General features: G+C 44.0%; 1 protein-coding gene across 3 annotated transcripts in view; it reads left to right on the top strand.

The window, feature by feature from the left end:
• The window catches only part of ATG7 (autophagy related 7), a 1,343,349-nt gene that overhangs the window by 955,264 nt on the left and 373,826 nt on the right, over positions 1–14,259 (top strand). For all 3 annotated transcript variants that reach the window (XM_085624866.1, XM_085624868.1, XM_085624867.1), the window contains one exon: positions 5,224–5,346. In XM_085624866.1, the coding sequence (XP_085480992.1) occupies positions 5,224–5,346 (123 nt within the window). The remainder of the gene's footprint in view (positions 1–5,223; positions 5,347–14,259) is intronic.

The following is a 14,259-nucleotide window of genomic DNA, read 5'->3' on the forward strand; positions in this document are numbered from 1 at the left end:
CCCTTAAGTCTGATGGCGTGCCAACTCCGCTGGAAGGGCTTCAAATTGGAATGTCAGGTACATAAACTTGTCTAAAATGTTTCATAGTGATATATCCATTCCAACAACACACTACAACTGCTATCAATCTTGTGAGATACCTGCTCTTAGTTTTTGCTGCTAATACTACCCGCGATGTGTGCAGCATCACTACTGCTGGTCACCAACAATTAAAAATGTAAAACGCTCTTCGGCACAAACTACAAATGAGCGGTTATGTAATAAAATTGATAGTTTGGAGCTCCAGGCCGTTCCTTCTGCTGTGGAAGGCGTTGTTTTTCCATGACAACTCTACTTTTCCCCATTCCATATTAATGTTGTTACTAGTGTATCTAGCTCTCTGAAGAAGGCTCTTGGAAGCTTCATCCTCTCAATGTTGAATAGATACAGTAGTTTACGCAGTTACAACCTCATGGTTATCACAATTCTTTCTACTCGTATGAGAGAGGTTAGCGTTATCCAAAACTGAGTCAAGCTTCACACCACATACACTAGGCCTAGGTTTCTTGAAGGAACTGTTAATCTCGCCTGGCCCCAGCTGGCGAGTTTTCACAGCAACCGTTTCCTAAATCCCAATCTCTTTATTCACATATACATAGAATGTGGAAAACTTTGAAATGGTATTCTTTTTTCCCCTATATTACCCCATACATACTTTCTCCTGTATATCTGTTACCTGCCTTCATACATACATAACACGTGTTTCCTGGTTTAAAGATCCTGACACATGCCTCCTCTTTCTGTTTCATTGCAGATGTAGTTGCTGCTGTTTAGCTTTTGCAACCAGTTCACATCTGGATGCTGAACTCCTTTCCAAGTGTCAGACTTGAAACCGCTCAAACTTTTTACATTGACATTTTCCATTTCTATTTTTTTTTTAGCTGACTTTTCCTGGCACATCTTCTGCCTGCAACAGATTTCATATCAGGAAATGCTGCTTCTGTCACTATATAAATATTACACGACATGCAATTCTCCTTGATATAGTAGCTGCTTGTGATACTAAGTAGACTCCTGGCTACTGTGATGTGCTCAAGGTCACAGGCCCTGTTGAGGATGACTGTTTCTGAAGGCTTAGGTAAAAGTGAACAAAATTCGATGCGCAGACTGGAATATGCAATAATAAAAAGAATAAGTTTCTACGTTAGCTGCATTTTTATCAGTTTAACTGGCATGCTGTTACTATGGACCAATGATTCCTGCATGTTGTCAGTCATGGTTATGCTTTTCTATTTCTGTCAAACCCTCCTATGATATAGACTTTAGATGAGCATGCCTTCAATTTTACCTAAGGGTTTCAGTCATTGCAGGACCAATGGGCAAAATAGAAGATCCCTGAGAAGGAGCTCGGCAGTCAGCGCTACTTCTGCTACTTACTGGGCGGTGGATTCAGACCAATTTTGCACCTTAAGGGATGGAGAACTCCAAAATGCTGACTCTGGCCCAGGTCCTCTCCACTTGAGACCCTGGGGATCGAATGAAGTCCTTGAACCTATAGAATCAATATTTTTATGTACTTCTCCCACAATCCCACAGCTAGTTCCTCCACTTTTTGGTAAAGAGTGACCACTTGCAGTTCACTGTCCTGCATTTGTGCTTACCTCAGCCCTCTGGATGTTTGCGAAGGTGATAGTTGCAGGTCGGTTGTTCACGTATTCCTGTACCTTGAAGATTGTTGAAGGCGAGTTTGTCACAGTCAGTCATTGACAATCTGAAGATGACCATCTTGCTCCTCTCTTCCCTAGGCTTCTCCATCAACAAGCTGAAATATCCATCTTTGGTCAATGCAGAGGATTACTTTATTGGTTAGTGCTGTGAACACGGTACCATTCAAGGCCTTCCAGTCAGTGAGACCAGACATTCAGACTATGTCCTGATTTTTCAGGTTTGGTCCTATGTTCTGTCCTGGACAGTTCTGAAATGTTTTGGACGTTTAGCCTCATGCAGTCTGCTGTTGCCTCATGCCTGTTGGCACTTGCGGTCTCTGCAATAGAACCTCTGTCTTCAATGGGCTTAACACTGGGGGTGCCACTCAGACAACATCCGTGTGTCGGATGAAGCTACTCAGACCTTCCATGGTAGAGGAAGGATCTCAGCCTGGCTTGCGACAGGCCGTTCTCCCTATCCCATCTGGAAGTCCTAGTGGTGATTGAGCTGGGGGTGGGCCAAAATTTGAGGCTTATTGTCGCCGCTGGAACCAAGGCACATATCATCTGGCACTGTGAGCCACCCAATTGGCTTTCAAGGCCTTTCTGCCTTCTGTAAATCGCAGTCTAGTGCAAATCCCGATGGGCAACATGACCAACATGTGGTGCTGCAATAAATAGAGCGATGTAGAGTCACCCGCTCCTTGCCACGGGGTGTTCAGGCTGGGGTGCTGGCTGGATCTGCAGGGGATTTTCTTGACTGACAGTGATCTGGCCTTGAACACTTAAGGGCACAGGCGCAGCAGGCACCATATAGCTGACAATGATTGGTATCTGGATCTAGAGGTTTTCAGGGCTGATTGACCCAGAGACGTGAATCTTTGGTAGCTCTTTTTACCACTTCTGAGAATGTTCATTGTTGGCCTTTTTTTGCTGTAAAGCTATCGTCTCGAGGTTCGCCGGGAGACACGGTTAACCTGATGTGGGACTAGAGCTCCTTTGCGTGTTCTTGTTTCTGCTTTCTTGAGTTCTCAAGAAGGTCAGCAGGACTGGGTTTAGCTCATTGGGGCTTGAATAATCTGGTGCTCTGACCTCCTAAATTTGAGCGTCGGTCCCCTACTTCGCCTACCTCTTCAGGAGGACCTACTCTTCCAACAGTAGTGAAGGGTTCTACACCCTCTGCAGGCTAAACCATCAGATGTTCTCCTGTTTTTACTCTCTTTGAACCACCAAGGACTTGACCTAGGCACATTTAAAGGTTATTTTCTGCCTTTTCGACTTTTCAGCCTCTTCCGGATCAGCCCTGATTGTTTTGGTCATCGGTTTTGATGAGCTTTTTGACAGGGCTTACAATTATGTTTCCCCCTGTGCCCTTTGGTATGCCTCAGTGGGACCTTAATTAGATTTTTATCTTCTCTGAGGTTACTGACCCTTAAAACCATCTTCCTTATTGCCAGTACGGCTGAATTGTGACAGTGAATTGTAGGCGCTGTCTGTACAATCACCATATACCACATTCTATCCGGACAATTTGGTGCTCCGGAATCAAGCATCCTTTGTATTGAATGTGGTGTTGAATTTCATTCTAAAGGAATCCATCCTGTGCCCCACTTTCTTCTGTCTGAAACATCCGCCTAAGGAGGAGGAGAGGCTTTACCGGTTGGACTCAGGGATGGTTTTAGCTTTCACAATGATCAAACTAAGGAGCACTGAGTGGATGTCAAATGTTTTGAAAGTAAGTTCTCTGGTGTTAGAAAAGGAAAGGCTGTCCAGAAACAGATTGTACTTTGCATAAAAATGTGCTATGTCTTGGCCAGAAAAGAGCATCCTGAGAGCCTTTGGGGTAATTCTAACAGAGCTAAGATTGCATAACCTTGGTTACTGCTGGTGGGTTGCTGGACATCTGCCAGGCAGCTATATGGGTATCCGTCCATACCTTGACCAGGAATTACTGCCTTGACTATCACGTCTACAGGAAGGACCATTTTGTCTGCTTGGTCAGCAATATATTTTTATTTGAAATCCACTCCTCCTAGCCTTCACCTTTTGGGAGGTACAGCTTAGAAGTATCCATCAGAAGAACAAGTTACTTACCTTTGGTAACACTCTTTCCTTGGTGCATACTCTAAACCCAGATTCCTCACAGTCCTTCCCTGCTCCTTTGCAGTGGTCTTTCTGGTGGTAATAAGGTTCCAGGTTAGATTTTCCATGCTGTGTTGGTTCTCAGTCTATCACTGATGCTCTGCTGTGAGGGTGTAGAATGCTTGGTTAAAATAGGACATCAGTGAACAGGGGTGGCACTTATATACAGTCCTACACTGTTACTGCCGGAGGTGAGATGATATTGCCAAAGAGTCCGATTGGTGCCACCTACGGTAGTTTGGGAGCTATTACTATAAAAGAAAGTTTCCAGATCCATTCTGGTGCCTGATTCAAAAGTTGACTAACTTGCGGTCAGGATGAGTATTCACCAAAAAGAGCGTTATTGAAGGTATGTAACATGTTCTTCAGCGATGAAATTGACTCACCTGTGGCATGTAAATGAGGCTCTAGGAGAGATAGCTAGACTTAATATAGGGCCACATGCATCAACAAGGAAACTGCTCGCAAACGGGCAGATTAGCAGAATCTGCCCCTTTGCGACCGGTATTTTTGCATTTGGGATGCATCATCCCAAATGCAAAAATCGCTATTTAAGGAATCTCTAAATAGCGATTCCTTAAATTGCGATTGCATTTAAGGAATCCCAAATTGAGATTCCTTAAATGCAATGCATGAAAGTTTAAAAATTAGCGATTTCGCTAATAGGGGGAGCAAATTACCATGAAGTTGAACTCCATGGTAATTTGCAAAAACTTTGAAAAATGCACTAAAGTGCATTTTTCAAAGTTCCATTTTACACACACACATGCCCTTGGGGCATGTGTGTGTGCAAGATGTATTCATATGCAGATTTCAGGGGTGCAACAGGGTGTCTTTTTGACGCCCTGGCATCCTTGAAATAGCATGAGCAATTTGCGATTCTCTAATTGAGATTAGCAAATTGAGAAAGTCCTCCCATTCATTCCTATGGGCCTCTAGGCCCATAGGAATCAATGGGGAGGTATTCCTTAATTGCGACTCGCAATTTGCGAGTAGCAATTAAGGAATGTTTAGAAATCGCTATTTTGTAAGCGATTTCTACATGCATAGCCTTTTGCTATTCCTTATTAGCGAATCCCTATTTTTTGCTATTAAGGAATCGCAAATGGCATTGTTGATGCATGTGCCAGTTTGTGATTAAAGTTTTGAGTGCTGAAATACCGATAAACCTACAGTAGAGAGTTATTCCATTGAGATAGTCATTAGTGCTTGTAAAATGATATGAAATTGTAGAAATGTGTAGTTAAATGGTTGCTATGTACATCTGTAAAAGTTTAACAATCTGTCTATTAATGACTGAGGAATGAAGAATGCGTGCTTCGGATAGCATAGGGGTCAAGAAACGTCATACCATAGTAGCAAAGTTTGAATATATTCTATGTGTTTAACATTTCAGGTCTTGGATCAGTACGAGAAGGAGGGATTTCAGTTCCTGGCTCAAGTGTTCAATTCCTCACATTCCTTCCTGGAGGATCTGACGGGCCTTACTCTGCTGCACCAGGAAACTCAAGCTGCCGAGGTGAGAGACATGACCTGAAATGTGGTTGTGAGGACGGAAATATTTAGGAGTGCTCTTGTCCAAGACTTGTACTGGAATGCGTCTTTATCTTAAGAAGGTAATAACCGAACCTTAAGTTCACAACCAACTGGCATGTTAAAAGCTTGCAGGACACAGTAATAAAAAATGGTGACATAGTTTGTAGGTCTCGCCTAGCGAAAGCAGCGCATGCGCTGCTCTCGCTATTGCAAATACCTTTTGAAATCGATTCTACGGAGGGCTTGCATGCACGCGTCTGCATGGACAAACATGGCTGCTCTCGCCATCTGTCCATAGCAGACAGCATGCGCGTGTCCGTCGCACTGTGGACAGCCCGATGCCATCTTGCGATGATTTCATTGTCATAGCAACAAAAAAGCAATCGCTTTCACTGCCGCCGGTTATTTGATGGGATGCTGGGAAGTCTTACTGGCCGGAAGCATGCCCCTGTTATGATGGCGGCGATGCAGCACCAGTGCAGCACGTGTAATCCCTTCTAGAACAGACCTGGCAGTCCTGAAGACGCTTTCTGTGGCTTGTAGGACTGCTTTTTGACGTGTTGCGTTGAGGGAAATGCCTGAGGCCTCCTGTTCAGGTTTACTTGGAGTCAAACACGCCCTAAACTTGAGCAAAGCAGAGGTCGCCAAATGACAAGGAATGGGAGTTTTTTCGCCTTTAGCTCGCCCTCGGAATACTAAAAACATTGGCACGAGGGAGTTTTTATATAAACATCTGATAGCCACTGCTTGTAACCTGCTGTACTAATACAGCTCGCGCTAGAGCGGCTACACAGAGCCCTCTCACCATTATGCGCACAGCACGGACACAAAGTTGTATAGTTTGCCAAGTGCAACCAGATCCGGGGCACTGTCACAAATCAGCATACACTGTGGTTACAACCGGATGAAAGTAGCACAAACTTAACACAAAACACACTGTCATGTGAACCCAGTGCATCATAAAGTGCAGAACTTGGTTGGTAGCCTCTATAGAGAAGGCACTCACGAGCCGAGCAGAGGGAACCGAAATGCCTCCAATTCACCCAGCCTGATTCCTCCTAAGGATTTTGGGGGCCCTGGGCAAGACATACTTTAGGGGCCCCTATCCGGGACAGTTTTGTATTTTACTGCTCGTTTTCTGCTTCAACCCCCATGATGTCAAATAATATTGAATAATATATTGAAAGTTGGGGTGGGGAATAGACAGATATGAGATAGATTGTTCACGTTCCCAGGGGGCTCCTTGGAAGATGAGGGGCTCTGGGTGATTGTCTGTTTTGCCCAGGCCTTAAAGTCTCACCACCCAGCCAAAACAACAAACAGCTTCGAAGGCCAAACTCAATTTACTTTATCACTAATTTACACAAACTGTTTTGAAACTGAAATCTATAAAATCTTTTTTCTAACTACACACAAACGGCAAGAAACAACATACACCAGCAAACAGTGATTCCTAAAGTCTGATGTCCGCTCTTTCCAGATCACCACAGAAGGGCGCCCAGATAGAAAACCTGCTGCAGTGCGTCTCAATACCCCATCAGGGTTACAAGCGCTATATAAATGCAAACCTTTTCCCTGGCAACTTGCCGGGGTTTGATGATCTTAAAAATGCCGCTTTCAGTACATTTTGCATCTTGCATTTTGGTGTCCTAGCGTGTCCTAGCAACGGAAATGCTACGCAGCCTGCCTGGGTTTTATAATCTTAAAAATGCCGCTTTCAGTTAGGCTGCTTTCAGTACGCAGCTTGCCGGGGTTTGATGATCTTAAAAATACCGCTTTCAGTACGCAGTTTGATGTTATTATTTACCCCACGGTTACCGGCACGTTTCATCAAAAGGCTGCTTTCCTTACGCAGCTTGCCGGGGTTTGATGATCTTAAAAATGCCGCTTTCAGTACACAGCTTGCCGGGGTTTGATGCATTTGAAAGTACGCAGCTTGCCGCAATCTCTACTACTCACTCTTTACTACTAACCCTCTACTATTCACTCTTTACTACTCTCTACTACTCCCTCGCTACTACTCTACTCTACACTACTCACTCTCTACTACTCACTCTCCACTACTCACTCTCTACTACTCACTCTCTGCTACTCACTCTCTACTACTCACTCTCTACTAACTACTACTCTCTACTACTCACTCTACTACTCGCTCTCTACTATACACTCTCTACTACTCTACTACTCACCCTCTACTACTCACTACTATTCACTCTCTACTACTCACTCTCTACTACTCACTCTACTACTCTCTACCTACTACTCACTCTCTACTACTCTGTACATGAAAGTTTGAAAAACGCTAATAAAAGCAAAGCTAAAAAGCTGCCAAATTACAAACAGAATTGCTTTAACGTAAACGAGGGTGAGACCTGTTGCGTTTTCAATGCTTGTTGTTCTTAACGGGCACATGAAATCTACAGTTAGAGGAACGGGAAACAATTTACAGGTGGACAAGAAATGTCATAAATCCCCCAAAAGTGAGCAATTTATGTTTTTCCGAAAGTAAGTCATCTTTTGTGCTTCTGCATAGCTGTTTGCTCCTTTGAAGGGTAAGCTTGTGCATAGGTATCGTATAGTTTGCGTTTTGGCTCCTTGTGTTGTGTACAAAAGTGGACAATCACAGCGCAGGTTCGGGGGGAAGCACTGCAGGTTTTTTGAGTGACGGTGTCAGATATTAGTTCAACTTGTTACAGCCGGTTGTTGTGTAGTTGCATGTGTGTTTCTTGAGGTTGCTAAGGACCACGTGATAGACCGCGCAGCTCGTGGAAGGGCATGTTTTTCCCTGAGGTTGTGCAGGTGTTAGGTCTCATCCACGGGTCGAGAGTTGTTTGCCTGTTGCTTCTCTTGTTATTCTTCTTGTTGTGTGACAGCAAGCCTGCTCCTTCCTCCTGTGCAGGAGGGGATGACAACTTTTCCCATGTTTCACTGGTGCTGAGGCAGCAAGTATTGAATATTCTCTCTCTTTATTTTCATTCTGTTGGCAAACGTTTAGTTTAGATGGGAAGTCAGAAGGACAGCGGCGTCCTGTTATGTTTGGGGCGGAATCAAAATGAAAGGTTATGGACGGGATGAGGAGCCGAGTCTTTTTTTGCTTGCCACGAACAATCACCTCAGTACTCTACTCCTCACGGCTATGTATAATTCACAGTGAAAGTTGTTCAAACACACCAAAGCAGTGCTTCCCAAACTTTTTAGAACCACGACCCAATTTTAAGAACAACAATCTTTTGCGACCCACCTATCTTTAAAGGACATGAGGCAGGAGATTTTTAAGTGTAACTAAAGTATTGTGCGGTAGCACACTGTCCTTTACATCCAGATTATTTTCGATTGGAATGAGCACTATATTTGCACAGACATAATAGAGTTTTACTGACAAAACTATGTTGCATACAAATGATATTCAGTTTCAGTGAAAATTTATCATTTGTGCACCACCAAGTAAATGTCTTGATTTATTTTGATGATATTAAAAACCTTTGTTTCCATCACATTGCAGGATTTTAAAAAAAAGTGCTTTATTTTTGCTTTCCTAACTGGTTAATATGTGCAGTTTATTTACAGGTATTTGCATTCGATAATGACATCCCCACAGCCTTTCCTTTCACATTCCCTGGACCCTGGAAAGATTGTCACATAATTCACTTCACTTTACTTTTCTTTCTCTAACTATAATAGAGCTGCTGTCAACCACTTTGGAAATCTCATGTAGATGTTGATCTTCCCTCCATTTCTCCTTTTCTAGCCTGAAAACCTCAGCACCTTGGATCTTACATTCCTTTTTTTCTGGAGCGTATAACTCACATTATACGAATGTGGAATCCCTTCAAGCCTAGTTTAAAAATAGATTTGGATAGCTAGTGGACTGCTGTATTTGGTTAAATTATATCTTTTTTCCATGGGTTATAATCTAAAGTAAAGAGAATGACCTGCAACCTTTGTTGATGTTCTCATTTGATTTCTGTATTTAAATGCATCTTTTTGCTTTGACGACTAAACTAAACAATAGATTGGTTAAACTCTAATTCACACTGTTACCATTTAAGTTATGCCTAGGTAGTATGGTGTAGGAAACCCACCTGTGACATAAAAGTTAAACAGTACATGCAGGCCTCAGTCAAAATGCACACAACCCACACAAGTAACTTTAAAACATGACTTCAGTGCTGTGAGGAATGCAGCAGGAAGCACATGTGAAAGGAAAATTCGTTTGACCTGTTTAAAAGTCTACCTATGACTTTGGCTGAGTCACCTTCAAGTAGGGCCTTCAAGCGCACAAGAGCCACACCTTCATATACAATGCAAATGTGACAGTGCACAAAAGTTTGGTCCAATGCTTAGGCTGTGCTAAAAGCTTACTTGTGAATTATTTGACTTTGGAAATGGCTTTAGAAATCATTTGCTCACCATAATATTTATCAAAATCTTATTCACTTGTGAATGTAGGGTTTTGTTAAATATTCTGCATAGCTGATTTTAGTGAAAGTTGTTTTATCTGTTTGAAAGGCTTCAAATCAATTCGTTCAGTTCTACCAGGCTTTCCCTTCTTCGTTGGCAATAACTAACTCTTTAGTGCAGTGTGATATACTTCTCTGCGAGAGAACAATAGGCTTGGCCTGCCACCTGTCCTTGGAGAGGAAGGCAAGGTGGAAGTTAATTGCAGGCCAACCACCTCTAGTTATCTTGCAGTGTGGGAATGGAGAGGAGCAGCATATGGCATCACAAAGAAAAGACTGGGGCCTGATAAATGACATGTTTATAACCAGCAAGGTATGAGTGTGAGGAAGGCTTTTTATGGCACCCTGTTACCAGTCTAATTTTCTCTGGTCACAACATGATGGGATCTGGCTTCAAAACCAAACAGGGTTGTTTTTCTAGGGGATGTTCCTTCATTTTCATAAGATAGCCCTTGGTTGGAAATTCAGGTCCCCACAACCCTATACAGGGGTCCTACCTTCTTCGTAAATCTCAGAGCAAGGTTTCCTGGAATGGTTTGTAGTAAAACGATAGGAAGTGCTCTGGGAATTTTCATAGGACTGGATTAGGGGTTGTCATTAAGTACTGGCTAGTAATCCTCATAAGAAAGGCTTACCTTCACCAGCACATTAGAGCACTACTGGACTTAAAAGAAGAGCAGAAGATTACAAACTTTCTTTATAAGCTTAGAAGAGAACTGAGGGTTGGACCTGCTGAAAGTTATATCCCCTAGGTCAAAAAGTGCTTCCCAAGGGCCAGACCAACTTGACCACCTCAAATCCTAGGAGGCTAAAGAACACGAATGTTATTTGGTTGAAGAACCATCTGACCAATGGATTGGAATTCTGGGAACTTTAGGATTGACTAATGGGTGTCCAGCATCTGCACATTTGGACTCTTGGTTGTAGCTATCGGAAAGTAGGACATGAAGAAATATTTCTCACCTTGCAAGAAGATGGCACCATTGAAGAAGGGCTCATCTGGTCAGAGGGACTGGTCTTTTGCTTTGGCAGGGGCAGAGAGGCATGTTTCAACATAGATTAGTAGTTGGAGTCCCCCTATAATAGAGCTGGGAAATCTGAGAAGAGTTGAGCCTGCCTGCCTGGAAGGTGAATGATTCTGCCTTGCCTTTCCAGCTTATTTGAGCAGAAATGTACTTGTGACCAATTTTTTTTATTTTGGTGTAACTGTGACCTCCTGTGGGCCACATTTAGTTATGCACATGCACTTTCATTGACTTTTATATCTCCATTGTTTACGGGGGTGTTTTTTATTATCTTAAAAAGTATATCTGCTTATCTCTTTTTCATTTTCTGATTGGATTTTTGTTTTGTCGCTACTTAAATACTTAGTGTCCATTTTACTGGCAAAAAGCCTGACACAAGACACTTGATGCCTTGTGTGGTTGGAGTTTCCCTCATGTAATAATGAAAGATGTCTACAATTTTCAAAAGAGTCTTTTATTTCTAAAGGGCTGCATCCTTTTTTCTAACAGCCTGTCCCTGTCTTCTGCTTTGAAATGCCAATTCCCCCTTTATTTGACAGTAGAGTTCAGGCTCCATTTGATATTTATACTCAGCAAGCCAGGTATAAAACATCTAATGTAAATAGAGTTTATAGATTGTGGCATGAACTAAACATACATAAATAAAGATTTCATTTGTAAATCAGAAGACCAATTTGAAGAATCAAGTAGACATTAGTATTGAAAATTGTGTGCATGGTTGATATTGGGCAAAAACATCACCTGATGAATTTGATTAGTTTACCTGCCGGTTAGTGAGCTAACATTGTAGCACAGGGAAACTACTCAAATTGATAAAGATTGATAAGTGCGCCCATAGTAATTATCACTTTGTGGAACAATATTTGTCCTGTCTTAATGCCTTACTGCGCAGCTTATTTTTATTACTGAAATACAGCCTTTCCCAAGTATGAGATGAGGAGATCTGTATTCTCCTTAGTGTGTTTTGGTACTATTCAGATCCGTTATCCACTGTCTTTTTGCCTCCGCTTCTGATAGAAAATGAGCTACGTCAAGTAGTATGTACGTTTGTGAGTAGTGCTTGTAGCTGTACGCTTCTTTCTAAAAATCTACCCTGGCCTACCATCATGGGCTATGTTGAATGGTATGTGTGTTTCCATAGTATTTGTGGTCTGACGTCTCTAACAAAATCATTTAGGGGATACTTAAAACACATGATTATTCTTGGGGCTGGGATGCCTGGCCTGTAGCCATTCTTGGGTCTGAGATGCCAGGACTGTCACCTTACAGTGGGTTAAATCTTACCACAAACACATCAGCTCATAGACACTAACCAGCAATAGGTCATTGTGAATGTTCAATGAGCAACATTGTGAGAAGTTGGCCTGGTATATGCTGTCCACTAATTAAAGTGGAGGGCGTAGACTCGCTGGGACCCCAAGGAACCACCCAAGGTGAGTAAGTAGAGACCCCGCGGAGGACGGGTGCAGTGTGGGAACACGACCGCGTGCTCTGTACAATTCTATGGGGAAGTCACAGTTGAAGATTTAGAATTTAAGGACCCTTCCCAGTGGACTTTAGCGAAACCCTGTGGAAGTTAGGAGTTTGGAGAGCCACCCTACCTGTGGATACCATAGTGCCAGAGTTACTTATCCCAAGGGAGACGGATGCATAGGCCTAAAGTGGCGACGGAAACCGCCGTTGATCTCAATGGAGGACTTTGAAGAAGAGTCACTGCTGGAAGGAAGAAAAGTGTCAGTTGGAATTCAAAGGTGGATTCTGGTCAAGGAGTACCTGAAAGCAGAGGGGACAGAGTCTAGGTCACTCAGGAGTGACCAGGGTGTTAAATAGTACATTTTCATAATGAAGACATAGGAGAGAAGTAGTTCCTTCATGGTATTTATTTTCAGAGAAGAGGTTCAATACAGCTCATCCACCCAACTGCCTCTGGCTCCACTCCTCCACAATTCCACATCAAGTCAGAGCAGCTGTCACCCTTCTAGAACCCACAGATGTCATAGAAATACATGAGCAAATACAGTGAGTAACATTATAACACAGGGTCTCAGTAGACGAATGCCCACCGATGTTGGATGCTTCAAGTGCGTTGAGGTGGTTCTTGACTCTGTAGCCACGGGGACCAGGAGATGTCGAGGACAACTAGGAGCCGGATACGAGCTGTCCCGCAAAGGATGTCGTGTGCTGAGGGGTCAGTGTCCGACGGGAGCACCAAAAGCCTTGGCAACGGCTACCCATGCAGAATGTCAAAGAAGGTTACGGTTCGGACTAGCAAGAGCCAGGAGACTCACCAAAGCAAGGGGAGTCAGAGCAGGCCTAGAGCAACCAGGGGAGCCCAAGAAAAGCAAATTTGACCTTCAAGTGGACTCGCAGGCCGGAGGTACAGGAGTAGCGAGAGGACCTCGAGCGATTTCACCAAACAGCCGCCCACGGAGCACTTGGTGTGAGGACGCCAGAGTTTCTGGTAGAAAATGGTGCCACAGGTGGGGCTACTCAGAGCCCAATGCATTCGCTCAGGAAACGCCAGAAAGCATGTGCACTTGCAAATGAATGCGGTGCACAGGGGTACAGATATTGCAGCCCCCACGAGGGACTCTGACCTCAAACTTGGTAAGAGCACAGCTCAGACCTCCAGGGACGTAGGGACCCATCTCCTGTGTTGCTAGAGCCTTCGTAGTCCGTAAGAGCTCAGGAGCAGCAGACCCGTCAGTCATGGTGGTGCCTGCGGATGCAGAGGAGTGACTTCCTAACCCCAAGGGAGATATCTTCAGTTGTCCTTGTTGCCCCGCAAGTCCTGCACAGAGCCTGTATGGTGCACGAGCACAGACGATGCTTTGGACTGAGAGGGAGATGAAGGCGGGCCCAAGCTAAGTCCAGCGAAGTCTAGAGTGTCCAGACGGTCGAAGTTCAGTGGTTTCTGTTTCAGAATCTTGTCCACGTCTAATCTAGGGTCCTACCGCCAGGTAAGCCTTTTTGTACCCACGGGAGAGGGTTGGACAGATTCAGGGGACCCTCCCAGGGGAGGGTCTGGACAATGGGGAGGTTACTCCCATGTCCTTTGTCCAGTTTCGTGCTACAGCAGGAGCCAACAGCTCCCAGGACTGATTTTAACTGGACTATGCACAGGACACCAAATGTGCCCCTCATGCAGACTTTCAGTCGTTGTCAAGTGCACCCACCCAGGCCTAATACACTAAATCCTGTCTGGGAGGTGGGAAGATGCCTATTGTTCTGCCTTCCCCTGCTCGAGCTTGGCTCAGCAGCAGGAGGGGAGAAATGTGTCTTTAGTCGGCAGCAACCATTTTGTGCTGTCCGGGACTAGAAGGCTGGTACTGGGAACACCAGGGACCCAACGAAGCTCACTTCTGAGGAGTGGAATCATACCTCCCACACCGGTTACCAGTATGGGGGTAT

The sequence above is a fragment of the Triturus cristatus genome, chromosome 9 (assembly GCF_964204655.1).
Source record: "Triturus cristatus chromosome 9, aTriCri1.1, whole genome shotgun sequence".
In the NCBI taxonomy this organism is placed as follows: domain Eukaryota; kingdom Metazoa; phylum Chordata; class Amphibia; order Caudata; family Salamandridae; genus Triturus; species Triturus cristatus.